The 25,623-nt window shown below is 37.8% G+C and overlaps 1 protein-coding gene across 3 annotated transcripts in view; it reads right to left on the bottom strand.

The window, feature by feature from the left end:
* Nucleotides 1-319: 319 nt before the first annotated feature.
* LOC138138120 (neuropeptide CCHamide-2 receptor-like) overlaps nucleotides 320-25,623 on the bottom strand; it is a 68,430-nt gene continuing 43,126 nt past the window's right edge. Inside the window, exons 2-9 of one of the 3 annotated variants that reach the window (XR_011161968.1) lie at nucleotides 23,681-23,882; nucleotides 20,778-20,997; nucleotides 19,992-20,101; nucleotides 18,059-18,315; nucleotides 10,974-11,094; nucleotides 8,436-8,604; nucleotides 1,695-1,970; nucleotides 320-1,449 (exon numbers count right to left, since the gene is read on the bottom strand). Coding sequence is in view for 1 of the 3 variants with exons in the window: in XM_069057868.1 (XP_068913969.1) it covers nucleotides 1,788-1,970; nucleotides 8,436-8,604; nucleotides 10,974-11,094; nucleotides 18,059-18,315; nucleotides 19,992-20,101; nucleotides 20,778-20,997; nucleotides 23,681-23,882 (1,262 nt within the window). In the remaining 2 variants the exon portion in view is untranslated. The other 2 variants (XR_011161969.1, XM_069057868.1) reach the window with 2 other exon arrangements.

Below are 25,623 nucleotides of genomic sequence, written 5' to 3'. Positions count from 1 at the left end.
TAAAAATATTTTCACCGCGCTTTGAAGCAGAAATCTCATATTTCATCAAATGAAAATATTTCTCTTGTTCTTTTATTTAAAAATTCTGCTGCAAGATATGAAGTTGCTGTTGGTTTCATCAGCATCACAAACACATTAGGCGTTGGCGGTGCAACGTGAGAAATTACCAAGACACTACAAAACAAACTTTTCTGCTTTTTCTTTTACCTTTCATTTGCGTTCCATGATGGCATCGAAACTTTAAATACGTCTGTTGGTTTTATTTCATTTTTCAATTAGTTCTCGATGGGATTAGAAGGGAAATAAAACGAGATTTGCTAAGAGTGACACATTTATTAGAGTGGTGACAGATTTTTACAAAAAATATCCATATACTTAACTCTAGACTGATGTTTTCTAACTGTACACATCTCTAAAAAGGAAACTCGGAGAATGTTGAATGGGATGTGATCGATACTAGTGGGACGGTTCACAATAATACTGATTTACTCCAACATCTGCTACAATGACACATGGTTTTGCGCGATACATAGTCCTGGAGCTCGACGATGGACGCATCGGCGCCCTCGAGAGCCCACAAAAGAAACGCGGATATGTAGGATGTAGTGATATGTGGGAAAGAATCTTGCTTATCTACAACACTAAATTGGTGAAGCTTTATGCGTTTTCCCCTTGACGTTTGACAGAATCGTGGATGAAGAAGAAAGGTAGACAAAGTAATGAATATTTGTGTTTTCCCGCATTTAGATTGCTACTTTAACTCGACCAAGAGATAAGTGAAAATTCAATAGACAATCAAACGTCAAATAAAAGAAGTTTACCACGTTTGCAAGTCACGTCGGCTGATTAATTCCTCTATGGAGAGGGCTCCGGAGTGGCGGGACAGGACCGGAGCCGCTCCGGAAGATGCACAACACCGAAGGATCAAGATGCTTGTCCGCTACAGTTCACACAGTTCTGAAAGATGACATAAAGACACACACTCAGTCCGAAAAGCTCGTAAGTATCACTGGAGTTCTTTTACAGGGCTCTGTAAAACAAGAAGATGTTCCCTTAGAACGTAAAAACATTTATTATCCGTCGCATTTCCCTCGTAAATTTCAAGGGGAAGAAAACGTGTGCGTTGTGTCGATCCCGACAAAATTAAACTGTTCACTTTCACTCTTTCTCAGAACAATTTAATTACGTATTAGCGTCCACTCTTTAGATTTACGGTTCCGGTCTATCGGAAATTTTTACCAAAAGTTGAAATTCACCGTGTTTTATCACCTGTTGGGCTATATTTTATTGCGGCGATAAATCCTCAACGGGGCACGTCCTTTCAACTTTGTAACGGATGATTTGTGATGGATAAAAAAGTTGTAAAGTGGCCGGGAACTCTCCAAACAAATTAAAATTTCTATTAAGTCGTCCTCGCAACGTCGAGGAGGGACAGGACCAGAAACGACGCTGAAAAAGAGAAAGCTACAAAAACCTTGAAATTGAAGAGCGCGCCAATTAGAATTTGTCAGGCAACCCGTTAAACAGACGTGCATTACTAGCGAGTGTCGAAAAAGGGTCGAGGTGTCAATCACGCGATCTCAAATCGTCCGTTTATCGCCGGAATAATTGAATCATCCCCTACGACGCAACCCCCCTCCGTTAATTAAACCGATCACGACGATTTAAATGTGAAGGGATAAAATCTGACTTACCACGCCTCGTGCACACTCGTCGGATCGTGAACGATTTTATACGCTGCTCCCGTCAAAAATCACTTTTCTCGCGGCCACCACTTTGGCCCCCCCTCAGCTGCAGAAACCGCCCCTGTCCATTTGCATCTCCGAACGGAGTATCAGCGAGTTCTTCATGCCTATTTCGTTCAGTTCGTTCTTGTTTGATGTGTCCAGATTTATCAGGTTGGAATCTTGGATGTTTTTCTTGGCGATGGTGTTTTTTCTGTATATGCTCGGATTTTCGATCGTCGTCCCCTGGAATAGGCAATAAAAGCGGATCGTAAAAAGATAATGGGGGTGTGTTGTGTTAAGCGCTTATTAATAACGGTAGAGTGGGTCCGATGGGAGAGTCGTTTTTTTTTTAATTGTGAGTCGAGATTGAGGCTAATTAAGGGAGCAATGGGCCGGAAGGGATGTTTTCGTGAGTGCAGGGAGCGGAAAACAGTATTACAACGGAGCAGTACAAGAGAGTGGATTGATATCAATGGTTTTTAAAACTATGTTGTCCTAAACTATCACCTGCACCATATCATCAGATTATTTACGTTTTAGTTGCTCTTAACACTTGTGAATTCCCAGCAACATGGTGACTTCTCTTCTCGGCACAAAATTGATTGCTGGGGGTGACATATTCTGAATTTGCTATTCGATAATACAACCTGCCGAACCGTAACAAAATCAGAAATTTGGTGATTTAACGATAAGAAGTTTGCTGCGAATCAGCAAGTTAGCAGTTTTCGAAGTATAAAGAGATTTCGTTAAATGTCACAAACATTAAATGGACTTGAGACGATTGGAAAAAAGTAGTCTTCAGATGAATCAAAAAGTAATTTGTTCGTACAATATGTACGACGACTTACAAATAAAAGACTAGAGGAGACAGATACGTGGGTGGTTCATCGTTTACTGTTCTTGAATTGGAAGGCGTTGTTGGATTGATTTGACGTAAACTGTAATAAAATATCTCTGCAAATGGATTTGTTGCCTTCGATAAGTATATAAGTGAAGTGACTGAAGTGTTAAATGGTTCTGTTTCTTCGTATCAAGTGGTTAAGACCGCATCTGATGTGTGGGCATTGGGCGGGAGTTTTTTCATTAATAGAAGTTAACAGAGGGCGCTAGGATTATTTTCTGGAACATTTTTAAAGGGGGCCAGCTATTGGAAAAAATTCCAAAACTTCTCGCGGTAAAGTATCGGGTGTTCATTTAAATTCATCCTCTAAGTAGGCGTTGAAGAGTTGATTGTGAACGCACCACGGCTTACAGATCACAGATCAGCTGTTTAAATCTAACCTCACTTTTGCGTTGTCAGTGTTTTTACTCTGCAGATTGACGAGTGATGGGTTCACAATCGACTCTCGAACCGCAACTTTAAGGATACATTTAAATGAACACCCGATATAAACTGAAGACGCAAGGGCTTAGCAACTGAAAGAAAATTCGGTAATTGTTCACTTTAACTACTTCTGGAATTTTCGCGTTTTTTCTGGCTAGACAGCCTCAGGGCGTCCTCCTAGATCGTGTCCCACCATTCAAACCTTGTGCAAATGCCTTTTTTTCTCTCTTGTTGTGTTTCAAGGTCGCGTCAAGGTCGCGCCAAGTCTTAGTGTAACTAAAGGGTAAGGAAATTTTTCATTTGCACAAGGTTTGACTGGTGGGAAACGATGTAGGAGGACGTCCTGAGGCTGTCTAGCCAGAAAAAACGCGAAAATTCCAGAAGTAGTTAAAGTGAACAATTACCGAAAATTCTTGTGACCATTCTGCAGGAAAGGTTTTTGCGCAAGTTTTTTTGATATTGCAGTGGAGTGTTTTTGATTGACTGTTTGTTGCGTGGACAAAATGTGACAGAAAGATATTGAATTAAATTAATTAGTATGATATTATTGCTCAATTAGCTAGAAAGAAATGTGTTGCTGGTATTCAAGATGATTTCACACCTTTCTATTCACCACATCTAGCCCCCGGTGTACAGGTTTTGTGGTAGTTACTTTTCAGATAGTGAAGCAGTGACGACTGATATAAATGAGAGCAAAAAAAACCCAGCCAATATCGTTACATTGATATTATCCTTATTATTTATATCTCTATGTTTGGGACCATTATATTCTGCAAAATAATTTGAGTGCTTTACTTCGACGAAATGATGTTTTTAATAGAATATTTTAGCAAGAAAATGATTCCAAGTATTTATCTAATATTGCTGAAAATTTGAATTGTCTTTTGATTTAAATCTCAGAAGAATTACACGAATTTAAATCATCTCTTTAAATTATTCTCATTCTGATACTTTATTTGAAGTTTCGTTTTTTAGGTTTTTTCTAGAGATAATTTTTCAGTGCGGGCTAACAAACAAAACGTAAAAAGAAAACAATAAAAGAATTTTCTGCCGCAAGCATAAACTCATTTGTGTTTACATAAATATTCTGTTTAATTTTCCCTTTCCCTTTTAGGATTACCATTTAAAATTTGCTTCTTCACAACATTTAAATTAGGTACCGTATAATTGTTTCATTTGTAGCTTGTCCCTTAATGAATTAATTAGTGGCAAAGAAGTTGTAAACTAAATTTAAGGTGCTTGTGCCCGATTGTAACCTTGTAAAAGTCAATTAATTAACTGTCCCTACTCTATACTGCGTTCACTTAAGCGATACACTAATCAATCCCTACCTGATCAGCTGCCGAAGAGGCTCCGTCTTAATACAGGGTGCGTCTGCTTAAACTTTATATTTGAATATCTTCGCTATTTTAAATGACTGCTCAATGATATTTAGTCTTAATAAAGGCTGTATTTCCCTCTTTACATAGACACTACAAAAATTAACAAGGATCTGGACAGAAGAGGAATATTTAAGAAAAAAATTAATGAAAAAAAATTATTTTCAGCATTTTCTAACATTATAACTTTTAACATGCATATCAAATGTTTCTGTGTAGATTTTCTGCCTAATAATCATCCTAGTGCTTATTATTGACCAATAAATTAATGTTAAATAAAGACAATTTCCAGACTTCATTCACCAGTGTGTATTTACGTAAAAAAGTACTTCACGGCTTACTGATTTACAAAAAAAAAAACATAATTAATTTATTATTTGACAACGTCAAAGTAAAAAAGTTTGTGAAATCTTTGAAATAATCTTTTATACAAGATGTTGTTCTCACAGCAAGAGAAAATTAATATTATTTTTACGTATGAAGAGTGTCACAGGTGCTATCGAGCCGCAGCAAGAATTCTTCAGGCCCGTCAAGAAAATGATAAATTTTCCGAAATGAATATCAGATGAATTGTAAAGCTGTTTGAAGATATTGGCAGTGTTAAAGAATTGCCACGAGTAAGGGATGCACTCCCCAAAAATATTAACTTTCAAAATGCCGTTGTTGATTAGGTAACTGAAAATCCACACACAAGCACAAAAGCAGTAGCGGCTACACTGAATGTCTCACAAAGCACGATTATTAGAACTTTAAAGTCTTTGAAATTTCATCCATATGAAATGATCCTGCAACTGCAACTTCACGGAGTTTTTATTCCAGAATTGAAAGGTGTGTGGAAGTTAATGGTCGAAATACATTTTGAGCATCTTATTTAGTTATAATTATTTTGAGTACATTTTTTAAATTTTCTTTGGTGCTAATTGTGTTACATTGTTGAATTTATTGCAGATATTTTAATTGTTATTATTTAGGATGTGCTTAAATTATTTATTCACCTTCACCCCCTCTTTAAGCTTGACGCACCCACTTCCATAATAGCCACTTTTATAAATAAAAACAAAAATATTAGGAGGGTACCGGGTACCCCATGATTCATTGTTTAAAAAATAAAATTAATAACATTTAAATTCGTTTTATTGAAAACTTACTTTAAAATAGTTTAAGTAAATTTTTCCAGAGAAGACTGATCCCTAGGATGCAGACGTACCTACACCGGGGTTTGTACATACATACCTATTTGAATTTTTATTGTATTTTACCGAATAGTTCAGAAATAAAAGAATTTTAAATAAGATGCCCCGTCAAATTGACGTATCTAAATTATTTGCTGAAAAATGAGTAATCTGTGAAACAAATTCGTAACAACTTTTTACGCATAAACTCTGTTTTGAACACAGCTGGAAAATTAGTTCTTTTTAACACTAATTTATTGCGTAGTCATCAGTAAAAGTGTAATAAAAACAATACAGGGAGATACAGAGGCCACAGCTGAATATGTTATACTCCGTAATCTGAGAAAAAGCCAAAAAAAAAAAAAATTTACTGCTGCGGTTATTTTTCAAATAGCTCTGTATCCTTGCAGGTTTCGTTAACTTTTGTTAAGCACATGTCAAGAGGTCATTGAGATATATAATATTGCTAAATATTGTTTACCGTAATTGATAATTAAAAAAGATATTCGGATATAAAGTTTTAGTAGACGCACCCTGTATACTTCAGTGGCGTACCGTACGAAATTCAGTTAATAAAAATTTGACGACTTTGTTGGTCATCAAAGGATATTGAAATCCTTTTTTTTTTCATCGATCATGAAATATTTCCGTGCTCACATCTCAGTTGCGAATGGTTCCATTATAATTATGTAATTAATTTATATTGATTTTTGAAAGAATGGCAGAAAAATCTAATTCTTGACTGGTCGCGTTTATATTTATCATCTTTCGGCAGTTCCTGTTAACTTTGCTTGTATGTAGTTCATAAAATTTTATGACTGGTGATTACTCGATACGATCTTGATTATTTTAGTTTTATCACTTATTACAGATACTAGAGTAGCACCGCATTTAACCATTAAAAATAAGTACATCGAAATGAAATCTTCACTGATTTTATACGCGCGTTCAAATGAAATCCTGGGCTGAGTAGGCGTTGGAAAAATTAAACCGTTTAGAACAGTGTAAATTTTGAATTTCCCGCCGTTTGGCACGAATGACATTTGATTATGTTTAATCGGAACACAATTGAACATGTTTGTTTTCAGCAAAGGGTGCCCTTAGATATTTGCTTTGAGAACAGGAATCGTTAAGTTATTCTATTTTTAATGTAAAACATTGCAAAGAAAGATTTTTTTTGTTGTAAATTTTTGGTTAGCTGTCAACATACTCCAATTAATCTACGCTTTAAAAAAGCACAACAATTGAGGGTTTCCAACGCCTTCCCAGCCCAAGATTTCATTTGAACGCGCGATACAATTCAATCAGGTACACTTTTACCTGAAGTAAACTATAGACTTAATCTGATTTAATTTTGTGATCGTACTGATCTTATAATAACGGGTTTTCAAAAACAGGCACGTTTGGCGTTCGCAATGACTTGGAACACTCTTGTCGTTACTTAATCTACATAATCTAAAGTTAGACCTACGAATGTGAACGAAACGTCAAGTGCGTCTTAAACAGACGTACGTTTAAAACTGCACAAGCTATATTTGGAATGGGTTAGTTTCTGAACACCCGTTACGTACAATCTTACGAAGTATTCTGGAATTATGTGCTGTACTCTCAACTATCTTACTATCCAGTAATGTTTTGCAGTGCTGGTAAATTCTCTGGAAGCTGGGGCAGTTTCTTGAATAACATGACGTGGATGGAAATGGTCTAAAGTTATTTGGAGGCAATTATACGAGTCTCATCTCAAGAGACATGTCTTGTTCTTGCCGGGATAACCCAAACAATTTAATTTTTCATCAAAATATCTACCAACATGGTATTAAAAACCCGAAAACATGAAAACATTCTTTTCTTTTCTTTACTTAAAATATTTTTCCAGAATTAAAATTTTTTAATAAATCCTCTTATTGATTGTTTTATGCCGAAGCTGCGATTTAAATCCGCATCGAGTGCTAACTTCGCTTCAATTAATTTTTTTTGTTCTTTCATCCGATAAAAAGGATGAGTTATCCTCCGTAATGGATCGTGTCTGGAAAACTTCAACAAACAATTTTCTCCCGTCTCGGTGTTTATCCAGAATGTCTCCAAGTATGATTTTACTGTGAAAGCACAAAGAATGGCCAACACCAAAACTTCCAATAAGCATTCCACAGAACAAAACCGAATCGATGATGATCCAGAAAAATTCCCCAGGGGGATGAGTCGCAGGTTCATTATTCTCGCCGCCCCCAACCCAACAAGCGCATTTCCTAATTAATCCACCACGAATTAGGGATTAAATAATTTTAAACGCACCCCCAGTAATGCCGCGACCGCTTTGCTAACTCAAGTTTGCATTTTGAGTGAGGTTTAATTTTAAAAGTGGCCAGTAACTAATTCGGATAACATTTTATTTAAGTTTGCGCCGCCCCCGGGGAATACTGCGCCAGTGGCAAATTTCACATCACACCACCTAACAACATTTTAAACTGGCCGCATTAACTTCGATCTTAATGGACTTGTACAGAGCGTTCGTTACAAAAAAAAACTATTTCGACGCGAGCTTTCATTCTTGCGTTAACAATCGGAGCTTTTTGATTTTTCAGGGGATTGTGTAACTTTGAAGTTTACTGTTTGTGTACCGTAACACAACTCTAATGGAAGCTGCACTTTGTGTTTGCCATTTACTCCGGCAATTGTTCTGCAACGTGCACCGCGATCTCCATTGTTTTTAACAGCCCACTGTGATATTCGGAGACTAATCCATAAAGCAAACACGGTTGCTAGGCAGCTGATCTGTATTTTTTCATTGTTGAAATGCGGGTCTCGTTCCATCACCATCAGAAGTGCCACTCACCTGGGTGTGCCGTCTGTAGGTGGAGTTGAAGCTGGTCTCGCAGTTGGCGGCGGACATGGCGTTCCTCGGCCACCTGGGATCTTGACAGCACAAGTAGCGATTAAAATGCGCTCTGAATACGCCGCTGACGCAGTACAGAGCAACAGGGTTGACGCAGGAATTGAGAAAGCTGAAACAGGAAAAGAATCGTATTAAAAATCGATGGGACGGACGCGGATTTACGGCGACGGTTCCCAATGGGGTGAGAGAAAAAAGTACGCGGACCGCTTTCCAACAAAAATCGTGCCCGTGTTGCTTAACGGGGTAAAAATAATCACCCCCGAATACAAAACCGTCTAATATTTTCGGCGATCTTTCGTAAATCATTTGCTAAGGGGGATTTACGAGCGGCCAACTCGTAAAAGTAGCTCCGGGACATTACGTCTACGATTTTATTGTGGAGTCGCTGTTCCGATTTTAACTTTGTTATGTGCGCGATAACTTTGTCATCTGTTAAAATATGAAAATTGGGAGTTGGGAAGTTTTCCGGTGGTTTTCCGCTGTCGTTAGGGCGAGTGTGGGAATAGTTTTCCTTAACACCTCTCGGCCGGGTTTTTTCCGGCTGGGATGAGGTTCAAAAGACCGGAAAAGTGAACAGACATTTTCGCTGTTTGGTAGGTCCCACCTGAATGTTTTCTTGATGGGGGAAATTCTTGTAGATGGACAAAAAAAAATTACTCTAAATAGAGGTGTTCCAAAATTCACAGAACAACTAGAGGAGCATGAGAAAAATTACGTCTCCTTTAGATTCCAAGCGTTAGCACACTTCTCTTCTTTTCTACTGAAATGTTAATTCTGAAATAATAATTAATTAACTAAAGAACTGTTTTGCTCTCCAAGGTTTAAAGGAAAAAAAATCAATTTTTTTTCAAATAAACAGCCTGCTAGTAGGTTCGTGAACGATGTGGTAAACCTTTAATTACAGACGCTTCATACATTTTCGGTAATTATTCTCCACTAACCAACCGAAGGCAAAGTTCTGACCATAATTGTATTTAGACTGTAATGTAAAGTTACTTTTTGCAGTTTTTCATCAAACAAACAATAGTTATTTACATTACATATGCGGTAGGCTACATTTTACAGCGCGAGGGTTTTAGATTGAAACACGACCGCGCAGCAAAACAACACAGCAAAACCTGTCAAAGACTGACATTTAATTAATGAAATGGCAGAAAGTTATCCATTATACCGATAACTGACACGCTTACGATTTACACCACAAGATAGCGCCATCAGACTTTAGAAGAAAACAGTTAATTTCTGTTCATTTTTGAAAACTAAGCGGATTTAATGTTAGCGGTACCTTGCTTTAGTATAAATGGACTTTACTTGTGATACGCTAAACATTTTTTAGAGGTTCCAGAAAGCTCAAAATTTTCTTGCTATTTTACACACTCCGTGCGGTAAAATGACAGATAGTTTGATTAGTGTGTAAAAATCAAGATACCCTACCTGTTCAAAATGTGTAAACATGTCATTTAGAGTTGAGGAGGCCAAAAAGTTATTAATTACACGATTTCGCAGTATCAACTGAGAAATAAGTCAATTACATTTATTTGGTTATACAGGGTGTAACAAAAATAAGTGCATTTATTTTAACTGGTAATAGTACTCATCAATTACAACTTTCTTAAATTGTTTTGACGTGACGTTCACGTTGAATGCAATTTCATAAATCTGAACATTTTTTTTAAACAAGAATCACAAAAATGAATGTTTTGCATTTGATGAATAAAAAGGTCTCACTTTCGTTTGTTTTTTGTTACCTCCTTGTTTTATTTCTTTATTGAATGTAGGTAGTTAGATTAAAATCGCTTGATAGGTTGGTAAGCAAAGTTTTAGTAAATTTAGATTAATTTTTAAAACCCTTCAGAATTTGTTTTCGAAAAAAAAATATTTAGAAAAATTGTTGTAATTGGTGAGTACTATTACCAGTTAAAATAAATGCACTTATTTTTGTTACAGCCTGTATAGTTTACAAGGATTGTTAGAATAGAAGTTTTCAATTAAAAAAATACTTATGCAACCAGTAATACGCAGCGTAAGCCACACCAGTTTCGTATAATATTCTACCCCTTTTCACTATACGTTGCTAAGCATTGAGAACATTAATTTGTCACACGCGAAACAGACTGAAACAGCTTCGTTTACAATTATAATTCTGAATGACATTTCGGTAATTTCAGTTTGCGAAGCCAATCCTCAGACATGCAACTACAGTCAGCCCACCTCGCCCACATCACGCGCACCCTCATGACCAGGGAGGGACATTTTTGATCACCCCCTTGCGATTCCTTTGTGGCAAAGCAACTTCAGCCGGATTAAAGTGATATCGCCACACAGACGGCCGCCGTAAAGTCGATTACAAGTCGCAAAAAGCCCTCGATCAGCCAAAAACTCGAAACTTTACTTAACTCGGTCGACAAAAAAGTGCCGGTCCCCAAAGCTCTTAATTCAAATTGTATTAATTTGCGATCGACGAGTTGACGTCCTTACCTCAAGCAGAATCCGATCATCCTCAGGACATGCCACCAGTCGTTGTAAGCTTCGTCGGCGTTCGGGTAGAAGTGGAACCACAACATGAAAACGTGCTGGGGCAGGAAGCAGATGAAAAACACTGTAAAACGAACAAGTAAGCTCGAGAGAACTGCAACGTGTCGGAAGAATGTCGAAAATACTGAAGTGAAATTTAATATCGGATTGTTTTTCAGCGACAGATGTTGGATAGGTTAAAAGCTAGTCCTGAAAGCTGCCATAACAATCAAATTTATTGGGATCATAAACACGGACGGATTAATTTATGATTCGTGCTAATCCATCAATTTATTGTTCTTCGAATAAATAGACGGTGATGTAATTTTGTTTACGCGAACTTAGGGGCTACATTTGCACAACGCAGACCGGGGTTAATTAGCGAAGGTTGCACAGTTGCCCGGATACTTCTGGAAATTCTTGCATTTTCACCGTTCTTCAACATTTTCAATACCTACCTGTTGCCTAATGTAGAGTTTGCACGAAACATATTTGTTCTAAAATTACTGGTGCCTTAAAATTTGAAAATTGTCATTTTACTGTAACTGCAGCAATGAAAATAAATGAGTTCGTGTCCGATTTTTTTTTGTGATCCGCTTGAAGATAAAATAGTATACTCGTATATCATTAAGAGTGGAAGGTCTTCTTGTGCTTCGCCCAGTTACAAACCTCGACTCCGTCTCGGTTTTCAATCTCTGGGCTTGGCACAAAAAGGCTCACTTCTACTCTTAATGATATAATGTACTATTTTCGTGTTCTTAGAAAGTCACATACTTTGTTGATTTTTCGATAAAGTATGAGAGAAATCCATTAATCTTTTTCTTTACTATTTTTTTTGTTATCAAAGTGACATTAGTGCGTATTGATATTTAATTTTCATTGGAAGTAAAATTCCGCACCTGCTCGAAAAGCTACCTACACGGTAATTACCCAATAGTACACATTTACATTTTATTTACGAGATCAAAGCGCGGAAATGTCAAAAAGAGTTTACTTATTAAAAGATAGCGCAGATGGAATCCGGAAGGAATTTCTAAAATTATAAACGAAATGTTGATATTAAAAGCAAACAACTTTCCTGAAACGATTATGCGACGTTTTGTGAAGCTGCTACGACGCCCTGGAATTACCATTATCGTTTCAGTGAATAGTCAAAAGAGGCATTAAAAGTCGTAAAGTTATTTTTGTCGGTTCTTCCAAGTTTTATTTAAGTACATTCTAGCTTTCGAATTTTCTTTGAAGTTCGTCGCGATGAATTGCACTCATTTGAATTCCAAGGAAAGTGGATAAAAACCATTAATGGAATGCAATTTATTTGCTTCAAATTAACTAGACCGTAAAGTACTTTTGACGTAGACTAAGTAGGGTACAATTTGTTATCTTAGACGCGTGCAGTGTGCAATTAGCAAACGTCTGGTATTTTCATAAAAAGAGATTAATGGGAGACTAAGTGCAGCTTTAGGATCAAATGCTTCATCAAGAACTTAAAGACTTAAAAAGTTACAACTAAACTGCAACTCTTGAACTAATTACAATTGGAGATATCGTGGAGTTTGAGCAAAATAAGACAACCGTGGTGCCCGTGGGGCGTGGCGCCAACTAACCGATTAAAAATGAGTTGAATTGATAAATTGAAACGACTTAACGAACTAACAACAATAGGTAATGGCAATTTTTTTCCAAAAATATTCCAGCTCGGTGAAATAATGGTTGCATACCCTACGTTATTTTCTCTTTTGTGTGAAGAACCAACCTGGCTTCGCTCCAGCTTCGAAACGACCCCAATTTCAACAAAAACAGAAGGAAACAATATGTTGGCCGCTCGAATTTCGCTCCTAAATGTAAAGCGTCGCAAGTACTAATTTCAGGGAAAGGAAATTCAAAGAAGAAAATACACGCTTTTTATTCAATTTCCCTCCCATTTTTATGTTGCAAAATAATAGAATCGTTATTTTTTCAATGTTTGTATAACCTGTTTGATCAAAGCTGGGGAGTGAATTGTCGCAAAGAATAATAATAAAAGCGCGCTTAATGGAGTTAAGTGTTAAGCAACTACCTGCGTGGACCGAGTACTTAATACATGCCCTCCAGGATTTGTCCACCATTAAATATTCTTAATGCTTCCCCAGGACGCTACTGTATTTAACTATGCTTAGGATAAGTAAGGCCTAAAGGTTAGATATGATTTATCCTACCAACAAGGGAATTAGTTGGAGCGGGAGTAAGCTATTGTGGAGCGTCCGACGCCGCCAACCCCAGCAAATTATTTTCAACACAATTTATGCAAATTTGCGACAAACAGACTAACTTTAATCTTTATTGGCCATTCATACTTTCGTCTTCCACAGAGCAAAGACTTTCGAACTGTCAGTTTTATTTCCCAAATGCTTCATTGGAGTGTAAGTGAATTGCGCGAGTGCGGCGAGGCCAATAATTACGCGAGGGACGAAAAGGTCTTATAATATACAGGATGTCTCAAAATTCGCGAAATCTGACTTCAGAGCGTGGTAGGGAAGGACCCAGTGAAGCTCGAAAAAGACTTAGAAAAAAAAAATCGCTCTTCCTGAAGAAGATATAAGCACTTTAATTTTGTTCAATACATAGCCGCCTTCATATCCACAGTGACAAAATACTATTCTAGCTACGTTGCCGTTCCATTTTTAAGAAAAATTACAAAAATTTGAGATTTTTTTACTCCAAACTGAAGCTATTCTTCAAAAAATTGTTTTACGTTATTATTTTTCACAATCATCTACACCATAAATAACAATAATCACTTAACTTTTCAGCCTGTATTAGAAGAAAACGCACTTCAAAGAGTGCACCTTTAGACCAATGTACAGTCGCCGACAAAAAAAGTAGGACAATGTTTTTTCGCTAATGTAAATTTGCTTGCCTTTTCTATGGTTACTATGAAAATATTTATTTATTTATTATAGTAACCCCGGTTTACTCAACTCAATTTTGGCTAAATTTCTTAATAAGACTTGTCCTACTTTTTTTTGTCCGTGACTGTATCTTTGGGGGGGAGCCCCGATTTTTTCTAATTTCCATATTTGGACTACCGAAGTGATCCCCTACAACGCTCTGAATTTGGAATTCGCGAATTTTGAGACACCCTGTATATGTTTCTTTTTGTACGAGCTAGCATTTTATCATTTAATCTTGTGCAAAAAGACTTAAATTTCAAAGTTGAAAGCTCATTTCCCAAATACATACCTTTAACTCGAGTGCCAAACATGAGACAGCATTTCTTTACAAGATATGAGACACTCAACATATTACAAATAGCGTGACGCTATAAAACAGTCAGTTTTGTCTCTTTCGTCACCGCATTTGCTGTTTACACCAAATCTTTTAGGTGGAAGACGTCGATTTTTAATTCGAGAGACAAACAAAGGATTTTCTTAATTTGCGTAATTGGAATTAGCGCCATCGAGCGGTGCGGTAACGAAACTGTCGGGTGTAAAGCTCAATGTCAAAGGAAACATGAATGGGCGCGAAAGAAAATTAATAAACGTGCTCCAGTAACTTCCGTGAAAGGACGCGTCCACGTGTGAAATTCTGTTTATCGGCTCACAGAAAAGCCTCTTATTGGTGTGCTTACGCCATTAAAAATTTAATACTTCGAAATGTTTTGTATGGCAAAATCGATAATCTTCCAGATTTTGTGTGTTGTTTCGGTGGAGTCGTATCTTCTTGTATCTCTCAATCCGGGCTTTATTCATTAGAGATAATTTTTCCTTAAGGGTCATCTCTGACTTTTATTTTTATGCATTCGCGCAGTATTTTCTAGATGGCATTGTGCAAGTTTGTGTTATTGTCCCAATAAATTTAACGCTTCCACTCTGGCAACGCCTAACGCTGCAAGGATAATGGCACTTTGAGATACGTCAATACGTTGCAGACACCATAAAAACATATAATAACAGTGGAAGCCCCATCAAGAGCGAGATCAATGGAATCGTAAGAAATGTCGGCGTAAAGTCGGTATTTATTTGCGGAGTAACCGTACAGTCACAAAGTAAAATAACTAACTGGGTGGTGTTTGTTTTTTTTTAAATGAAAGTCCGGTCGGGCCCGGAGCGGCATAATAAAAAATGTTGGATAAGCCGAAACGTGTCGGGAATTATTAGGAGTTGCTGTCTAAGGCTCGCGTCTCTTCTGTTCAATATTTGTCCAACGTCTGGGGGCAAAAAGACACTCTCATCGTAATTAATTGCACAATAAAAAATGCATAAAAAGTCAAGAACAATTCTAGGGGAAATTGTTGTTGACAAGTCAGAAATAATAATTCTCGTGTGGAGAAGATTTTTCCAGAAACGAAAGTGAATCTCGCTGTTTTCGTTGTAAGAGGGAAGCTCGCGGGAGTTGCACCAGCACAATATTGGTTTTTGTAAGGAATCACGCTTTGCTTTATGGCGATACAAGGTGATGCATTTATATTTGTAGAAGTCACACCAACAAATTGCATTATTATATTTTCAGACGTCGCCTCGAGGCAATCCGGAATCTTGTACAAGTTTCTTGCAACTTAGCTGATAACAAGTTTTATTTGTGTTTTATTCCTGACGGCTCATTCTACTAGGTAACAACTCCACACGGGTTATGATAAACTGGAAGAATCGATTTGTTTTGCAAACTTTTCATTGATAAGATAACGTTCAGGTGCGTACAAGAATCTCTGGGGCATGGAGTTGCGGAATTTAATCTCACAAGGTCAACTCGTCTGCATTATTTGAAAGTGTCACCGACTGGCGTTACAAGATGTAAAAAATTCAAATGAATTCAGCAATTTGTCTCGTGGTTTAATGCGTACAGTGCAATCTTGGAAACGTTTGTAGAAGTTATTACAGTCACGAAGGTAAATCAAAATCTTCCGGGGATTTAGAATAATTTTTTTCAGGTGATAAGAAATAAAAAATGTTGGAAAAGTCATGAAGAATTGTGGGTGTAACTTACGGCGGTGACTTAAGGGGTTGTGAATTATTTAAATTCGGGAAATGGCGTAAAAAAGGGTATATTATACGTGTAAGTTGGGCGAGCGCAGCGAGGACAATAATTAGATGAGGGATGAAAAGGCGTGGTATACTACAAGATATTTTTTGAACGATTTAGTGCATTTAATCATTTAATTGTAATAGAAAAAAATTGTGCAAAAAGACACAGCGAAGTAGGGCATGCAGAATTTTTCTTCTTGTCATAACATGGGTGAACGGCATATTATAACTGTCACGTGACATAAATATTGATATGAAATATGTAAATACATATTCTTTTTTCTCTTTTGAACATATGCATTGTTTTTCGTTGTTAATTTAAAGTTCTTTGTTCATTCATTCATTACTCTTGTGTTACTCTGACACATTATGTCAACGTAACAGTCCTACTATCAATAAGTGAACTTAGTCGGCTGTGCTTTTACTCCCAAAGGGTTTTAGAGTGCAGAAAAGAATCAATTTTAATCATTTTGTAACGATATTGAGAAAAACGGCGATAAATTTCTGAAATATATTAATCTACACCATACTTCCAATCCAATATTCTTGAAAATGATTGATCACTGACGTTTTCCGGAATTAATATGATAATTTTTCTCATATTTATTATAATCTTTATGCATGCTTATCATCTTCGATAAGTACCCTGCCCTCAACTGCAAATGTCAAAATACATGAGTGAAATTAAATACATACAGGGTATTTCACGAGTGATAATGAGCCAGGTGGAATGGAAAATGCAACCCACAATACATCAGGAGGAAAAGCCGGATATTTATCGCCTCCACGTCCAGATATACGTTCCAATGTATTGTGGGTTGCATTTTCAATTCCTTAAGGCTCATTATCACTCATGAAATACCCTGTATATTTCTTTTGTACTCTTAGGACCACCGCAAACAAAAGTTTAATGTAACTGGTGACAAAAAGTATCTGGATTTTCTCAGGCAGGTAGGTATGTTTCATATATTTCAATTTCATTCTGCGTTTTTCTAGCTGAAGCGCATTTTTTTTTTGTTTAGTAAAACATCCACTCCAAAGCCATTACAACCGAGAACGCATTATGCATTAAAATAAATTCTGCATGTCTCTCGGAATTTACCATTTGCATTATTACGACACTGCATTATTTGCTTAATGAAAATTCGGTTAAACTCTCATTCCACGATCGCGTCGAGCTGTTATTTTCAATATAGCAGTCGGTAATAACTGTAATAAACTTCCATCCTCCAGTAGCGACCCTTGTTTCCTTACGAAATCACGAGAATCTCAAACAAATTTCCGAGCGATCTTTGCTCAGATAACATAACGTTATAAGATGTCTCAGTTGGTGGAACAGCTTGGGGCGCATTTAATTAAATAAGTGGAGGAATGATGCAACAAGAGGAAGTAAACCCCTTTATACGCTGCATTTATATGAAAATACCAAAACCGTTATTAGTCTAAATATTGAAGTGTTTTATTGCGAGACGTATACAAGAGGATGCATCACCCTTAGCAACTCGATGAAATATGCAAGACTTTTATACGCATTGTTCACGAGAAAACTTTTATATTTGCGAGCCCAGAACTACATCAAACGGTGAATTCGATACTTTCTTTTTAACATTCACAACAATTCTCGTTAACTTGGTTAACTTTTTTGTGCGGGACTAAAAACAAGAAAATTCAAATTGATACAATCATTCAATAAATGAAATTAAATTCGAATCTATTATTTCTTCAACAATAGTGTGCTTAGAGTATCCTGTGCAGACAGTCTTAAGCCTTTAGATAGATGTGCAAGTGTGTCGCAGCTCGTGGATTTGAGGTTAGTTGTCAGCTGTCACCTGTCATAAAGTAGGGTTATGAAACAGAGGTTCAACTTTATCGTGAAATCAAACTCGGAGCTTTGAGTTTCTCTTGTCAGGAGCTAATGAAGGTTGACGCTTGTACGCTACTTTTTCTGGTAAGCGTCCGGTGCATCCGTCAAACTTGATGGATTTCGAACATGTTTGTACTTACTCTTCGAACAACACATGTCAGACACGGTCACCTCCAGGGACTTACAGAATACGAAGATAAGAACCATCCTGGCGACGTGCCTGCGTGCCTTCGCCTGGGCGACGCTCTGCGCCCCTCGCACCTCCCCCGGCATCTCGTTGGCGCTGGCGTGCAGCCTTATGGCCATCAGGACGTAGAAACCGGCGATTATGCACAGCGGAATGAAGTAGTAGATCAAGGACTTGAGAGCGATGTTGTACTTGGCGTAGAGCTTCTCGTTGGTGATGTTCGGGAACGGATAGCAGATCACTATCGTCTTATTCCTGCAAAACCAGTCGCAGATATTAGGGGCTGGCAGGACGCGGCGAAAACTTCCCCGCAAAACTTCCCCAATTTATGATCCCTAAACGAGCCGGAACAGCCGAATTTTTTCCCCAACAAGTTCGGAAAGTTGGCCGAATGTTGCCAAACAGATTATTTCGGTGTCTGGCGTGGGGGTGATATGAAAGAGTGGTGCGATTGCATTATGTTCTTGTTTATTGTTATTTCCAACGCTCGTATTCACAGTTTTACATTTTATCTTGTTTGGGGGCCGCGCAATTTTTACGAAGCTCGATCGTTTATGTTGCTTTAATTGTTATTTGTTTGTCGGCACCTGATATTTTCGAAAATATGAAACAACAAATTGCAACAAATGCTATGTTTGGTGTTAAATTATATGAATATTTGTGATACGAAAAACACCAGAAGCGATGTAACAAATCAGACGTATCAATTTTTTTCAAAGTAAAAAGTCACTAGAAATATCACCAAAATGTAACTGGATAGATAGGCAACCAAACATACAAGTGACTCTTGAAAAGCATGGGATTTTGCACAGTTCATCCACTGCAGACACAATCTGGGTGTGTTTTGTGGAGTTTTAAAATTGAAAAATTTAAATTAAGGGTTTTAGGTCCACTCTGTCGGTACTGGATTTAACACATGCACCGGTCGTTAATTAAAATTGTGTTTTTTTGCAAATGGGGGTCGAGGAACACGGCATTAGTTAAAATTTATATATAATGACGGTCGTCCTGTTCTAATAAACCTACGGGTTAAACCACAATTCGGTGACACCTGCACGTTTACTGTTCCATTATTTCGTCCCCAACAGTTGGACACTGCATTGTCGGTCAAACCTCGGAATTAGCTAAAATTAAACCGACGACGTTGAAAACTCGGCAACTATTATTGCAGAGCGACAGAAATGTTGTTCTGAAGTCCAGGATTTTTTCGCCCGACAAAGTTTCTGACGTGTTAGTGTTGCTCGTTTATTTTTGTGTCTGACGAGACCAATGAAGGAAGCCGTCGGTCGGGTTGTAAGACACGAAGTTTGCCCGATTTTAATCAAAGGAAAAAAATCTTACAGGAAGTTAACAGGTGTTCTCGAGCTAAATCTTATTATCAAGCTCATTTTCGAGCGCAACAAGTTTCAAACTGCAAGTCGATATCTAGACAGTTTTATTAATTATTAATAACTAACAGGGGGGTGGCTTCGAAGGAAAGCAAACTGGATTTTCTTTTTACTTCAGTGGTAGCGTGAAGAACCTCAAGTTCTTCTATAAGTGAGAATGAATTTGTGTCGATTTGTACATTTGAGGTTAGTTTTCAGTGTCAGTTGTTATCTGTCACAAAGTAAGGTTATAAAATACAGTGGAGAAGTTAAGTGAAGGTTCAATTAACTCGTCTGAGTCTTTCGTGTCGAATCAAAAAAGTGTTTGAATTTGTTGAACCTCGATCAGGCCGAGTCAGAATTTTGGAAAAACAATAATCGAGAAGTGTCGGGATGTTTGGCCTCCTCTGGACCCTTATCAACCGGAGCGCCGCACTTGTTTCCACCAAATTACATCCAATTTCCGGCGATAAACTAGTTATACATAGTTTATGAACCGGACCTGTCACATCCTGGCGCTGCTATTGGAAATAATAATAGTAATAGTGATGATAATTTACTCACGTTGCCTCCAAGTAGACCTCCGCCAATCTCGAGCAGATAGCATCTGGTAAAGCGAGGAGCGTGGCCAGAAGCCATATTATGCCGGCACTGATAACAGTCATCGGCTTTGTCTGAAACCATAATTCCATTGTGAGACCATCGACATGGACAACGTGTTGTGGCTTATTAATGATCCCACTTCTGCTAATCCCTCCCTCGAGTTCACGACAGGTGATTAATAGCGCTATGGTATAATCCGCAATTATTCAAATTTGTTAAATTAGTCGTGGCGGTGGTGCCGAAGCTTTTTATGTCAGCGGGGCTGAAGAGAAACTGACGTCACATACAGGAAATGGTTTTTAGGGCGCACACAGAGAATGCATGTGGATGCATTTTGATGATTAATGTGGGGGCGACTGTGCATGCATGGTGGAGGCGCCGGGCGAACCAATCAAATCTTCTCTCTTGCCATGTTTTCATTCACGATTGAAAATGGAACGTCATCAGTGGAACAGTTTAGTAAATCGGGACATTGACAAAATAAAACAAAACCAAAAACTGATATCTTCTTCACTGATTAGCAACATACATATATTCAACCAAGAGTTTTATTACGTTGCTCTTTCCTGAAAATCAGTTAGTTTAATTATTTTATAAACTAATTTCACTCTTGTCAATACAAGAAGCCTTGATATTAATTATTTCTCATGCACGTGTTGAGAGAGCAATTAGCGTTTTCATCAAAACGTTTAACTCTTCGGCACCGGTGTCAATCACTCATCAGGACTGTGTCGCTGTCAAACTTACTTGCAGCCTCCTCAAAGGGTTGACAATGGCGCAGTACCTCTCCGCGGAGAGCGCCGTGAGGGTGAAGACCGACACCCCAATGCTGATCAGTTTCGACGTTTCGGAAACTTTGCACATCACAACTCCCCACGGCCAGGACTCCAACGTGTAGAGGATCGACGTGAAGGGCACACACGTGGTGATAACCAACAGGTCGGCCAGCGCCAGCGAAAAGATGTATCTGAAAAGCAACAACAACAAATCAGTCTTCGGAGTCGTGACGTCCTCGTCAAATCTACCCTTCCGCGTTGGCGACAGTCTCGGATTTGCATAAATCTGATGCATACATTAAAATCAACATTGAAACGGTCCAAACTTGAACAATAAGACGAGACTCAACAATGCGAAAATGTTTTACTAAGACCCGGCCCGGAGAATGGAACAATAAAGATAAACAATGACGCATGGGACGTCTAAGTTGGGGGGCTTAGTTTGGCGCTCCAGGACGTCACTTAATAAATAAACGATTTGTAGTAGACTTTAAGGTGGAAGGCTCGATCCGATTGCCAGATGGGCACAGATGGAACTAAATCTAATTTGGGAGATTCATAACGGAAATGTTTCATGTGGCTTAGAGGTATTGACGGATCCTTTGAACAATAAAATTTCCATTTACGACGAATAAAGTTACTACGAAGTTGCGTAACGGATGAAAAGCGCTACGTTTTCAGCTGGAGATAAACATAAAGGATCTGAAATCTCGAAGTCGTCTTATTTGACCCTTGTACAAGGGGATGCGTTTCAAGGGGAAGTGGGCGAACTAAAAGGCAAAATTGGCGATTAGGAAACGATTCGTTTTGACAGCTGTGGGAAAATTTTCATCGTTCTAATTAAATTGTTGTTAAATCTATCAATTAAAATTTAATTAACAAAATCCATCCGGAATTAATGTCGCTTATGTCATTGGAAATGCCAACACTAAAATGCGTTCATCCGATATTGTCACTTGCTCTACGCAGGTATAATAAGAAGCATAATTTTGTAAAAAAATCAAGCAAAAGTGCACGACCGTCATAAATCGACAAGAATGACATCCGATAAAAGTTTTACAAAAATAAATCATTTTTTTAGTTCTTGAACTACTTTCCACGGAGCATGTCTCGTTGTTACATTTTGGTTTATAATTTATTATCTCATTGTTAAAATGATTAACGACAGTTGGTTGTTTCTTAATTAATTTTCTTAAAAGTGTGAAATATTGCTTTTGTATTCCACGGCTTACTTTGAAAAGTGCAACTAATATTTTTTTATTGCCATTGTTCCAAGAAATTTATAATTTATGAACCAAGAGCAGTTCTGAGTTTTGAAAACATAGCTTAATTTGGGTTAACGTGAACTGTCGTAAAGTCATGATTTGAAAACGGTTCCTATGTGAATGAGTCACCGTTACTAAGATGTAGCGGATATACCGCAGGTACGATCCAATAGCACGAAAATTTAAAGTTAGGTTATGTGAATCTTAGTCTGTGATCAGGTGTCCGTATAAATTTATTCTCAAAGTTGGCGGTGAAGAGTCGATTGTAAACGGTGCGTGCACGTCACGCTAGTCTGCAGAATAAAAACACAAACAACGCAAAAAGTGAGGTTAAATTTAAAAAGCTGATCCGTAATCTGTAATTCATGGTTCGTTCACAATCGAAATTGTTTTCGAAATTTCAGAAATAATTTATTTCATGAGTAAACTCGTTAAACACAACTGGAAAAGGTGTCGAATAACAGCTGCTTTAAGTCCCACGAAAAACCTCAAAGGTAATGTTGCAAATAATCCGTTAAATGCTTTTCAAAGACCTCTTCTTTCCATAATAGCATTTCTGTTTGAAGGGATAAAAAATAATTCGAACGGAAATTTTTACAAAATGTAATTACCTTTGGCTATGTTTCGGTTAAATCAGTTTTACTTTTACGATTTATTAATATCTGTCAGAATTTTGTATACACTGAACAGTCAACATTTACCTTTCCATCCAGGGCTTTATTTGATTAGTTGGGTGAGTTACGTTCCCTCGTCCGTCTGAAATTTATACAAAAGGGAGGCTTTGCGAAACGCTTCCACCCAACAGATTTCACCGGAAAACATGTTTCGTAATTATTACAATCATCACCCGGAGCTGTCGACCCCAAAACCCGTGTAATTTTTTTGTAAAAATTTTTTGAAAATTGCTCGATGCCGTTAAAGATTCATAAAAATTGCTCTGGTGAAATATGAGTAAATAATCTGCACGAACGGTCGCCATAAAAGTTTCATGGCGGCTTGTCAAGATGAATTTCAAATATGACAGCACGTAAAGTTTTTATCTAGGACGAGTGAAAGCACAGTTTTCAGTGCTCTTTCAGATTATTCATTCATCCGACGTGCGTGCTTAGCTGAAGAGCTCCACTAGATCTGCGATGTTGCTTGTTGTTCAGGCGACTCGCTATTAATTAAGACCTTATTGATGTGAACTTTTCTGGCGTAATTATTTCATCAAAAACTTTTAATTGCTCCAGGTAATTGCACTAAATCAAGTATTTTCCAAGGATGAGGGAAAAACCTCCGGGAGCACGTCGCGGTGAAACTCGAACGTGTTCCAACTTTTTAATTTCCACGGAAAGTTTAAAGAAGATTTTAATTAGTGCAATAGCCACTTAATTTGAGGACCTGTAATTATTTTCGGGTAATTTTTCAAGTTTCCGGGTCGGCTCAATCTTGTTTGCGAGAGGAAACGGCCGCGGAATCCTTCCAATCCCTTAAAGGACTCGTCGGATCCGGACGGTTTCCTTTAAGGGAGCTGGCGCTGCGAATTCCGGATTGTCTAAATCGGGTTAAAACGGCCGCGATAAGGTTTAATAGTGGAGGAGCGAGCGGGACATGCAAATGGACTCACGTGTTGGGAACGTTCCTCATCGCCCTGTGTCGCAGGAAAATTACGACCAACGTCCCGTTCCCCAGGACTCCGACCACGAAGATGATGAAGAATACGACCGGGACGATGTAGGTTTCCGGGCGCTGGTCGTACGGGGTGTACGCTCGTTCCGGGTCGATGGTGGTGAGGTCGTAGTCCATGGAAATGTTGACCGGGTCCATCTCTGCAAAGGAAGGAAAACCGCTTTATAAAGCTCGCTAGCAATGCGCGTTACAGCTGTTAAAAATGACCGCTTCCGGAGAAAAACAAAGATGATTCGCGTTCGAAAGCAGTATTTTCGATGAGATGACGTTGTTGTCCGGAGCAATTTCTGAAATACAGGGTGTCTCACAGAATATGGTATATACAGGGTGTTATTGAAAGTTGTACAGATATTTTAACCAGGAGCTACTGGCTTCATGTAGAACTCGGAAAAAAAATCTAAAAAATTCTATGTCAAAAAATAAAATGACATTTATTTTTTTAGCTACAATTTTTTTTAATTGCCTTTACTTTTTCTACGTTGTCCTACAACCTCGTAGGTAAAATTTCGGCACAATTAAAAATACACCCTGTATATCATGTTTTATAAAATGTACGCCAATGCCAAGTAACCTATAGGAAATATGCTTTAAAACAAGGAAACCGCATTGATGTACGTTTTATAAAATATGATATACAGGGTGTATTTTTAAAATGTGCCGAAATTTTACCTACGAGGTTGTTTGACAACGTAGAAGACTAAAAGCAATTAAAAAAAATTGTAGCTCAAGAAATAAGTGTCATTTTATTTTTTGACGTAGAATTTTTTAGATATTTTTTCCGAGTTCTACATGAAGCCAGTAGCTCGTGGTTAAAATATCTGTACAACATTCAATAACACCCTGTATATTCAAATCCTGGATTATACAAATCCTGAATGCATCTTTAAGCGTATTTAAAACAATTTAAAAATTTTGTGACCTCATTCAAAACACTGAAATGCACTACTAAGGATCGCTGACCGTTTCTAGCGGTCCCCAAACGGTTTTGGAAAAATTTGCAAATTGCTCTTTTACCCACACGGTTAAACTCAAGTCACTGGAATTTTTTTTGAAGAACCTTCAATTCACCCTGTATATTTTTTTATCACTGTTCCTACGAAAACTGGAATGTTGAAGGTTCGACATCTATACATATAAATAAAAATGGAGTGTCTGTCTGTCTGCATCTTCGTTTGAATTCAGTTGACTCAAAAACTAACCGATCGATTTTTATCAAAAAAAGTGTGATAGAAAAGGACATTTTTCACTGTGTTTTCCACTTGGTTTCGTCACACTGTGACGTCCAGGAGCTACTCAGTAACAGTAAATATGTGACGAGTACATCGCAGTGTAGTGGGTTCGCCTTGCTTATTTTTAAAATCTTCCCAACTCTCTTTTCCTTAGATAGATTTCCGTATTTTTGACCAGATTTAAAAGAACGAATTCCAAACGTTTTTCTCTCAATTTCCAGCTTTGAAAACCGCTCTCCTCTGCACAATTTCCCAATCCCGGAGTGCCGTTCAGCAGCCACTAGAACTTAACCACCATACGAAAATAAAAACTCATTTGGGCGAAACGTCGTCAGAGATTGGTTTCGTTAATCGAGGCTTAAACTCGCGGCGAACAACCCACATTAAGAATACCGAGTTCGGAAACACTTAAAGCTCGACTCCGGGAGAAGCTCTCGACAGCGAAGTTTTCTAGGCCGGTGGCTGAAAAATTCACCAGAAAGCTCGCTAATTCGCCATTAATAAAAATAAACCGGAATTAAACAGTGTCGCCGCCGTTTAAAATACGTCCGCTTTTAACAACAACGTAGGCGAAGCAGTTTTTTATTGCCGGCCACCTCATAAAAGATAAATCCTTCGATTTGCATGGCGGCGGTTTATAAAGTGCGGAGCG

Source organism: Tenebrio molitor, chromosome 9, assembly GCF_963966145.1.
Source record: "Tenebrio molitor chromosome 9, icTenMoli1.1, whole genome shotgun sequence".
Lineage (NCBI taxonomy): Eukaryota > Metazoa > Arthropoda > Insecta > Coleoptera > Tenebrionidae > Tenebrio > Tenebrio molitor.
This window is presented reverse-complemented; position numbering and strand designations above follow the sequence as displayed.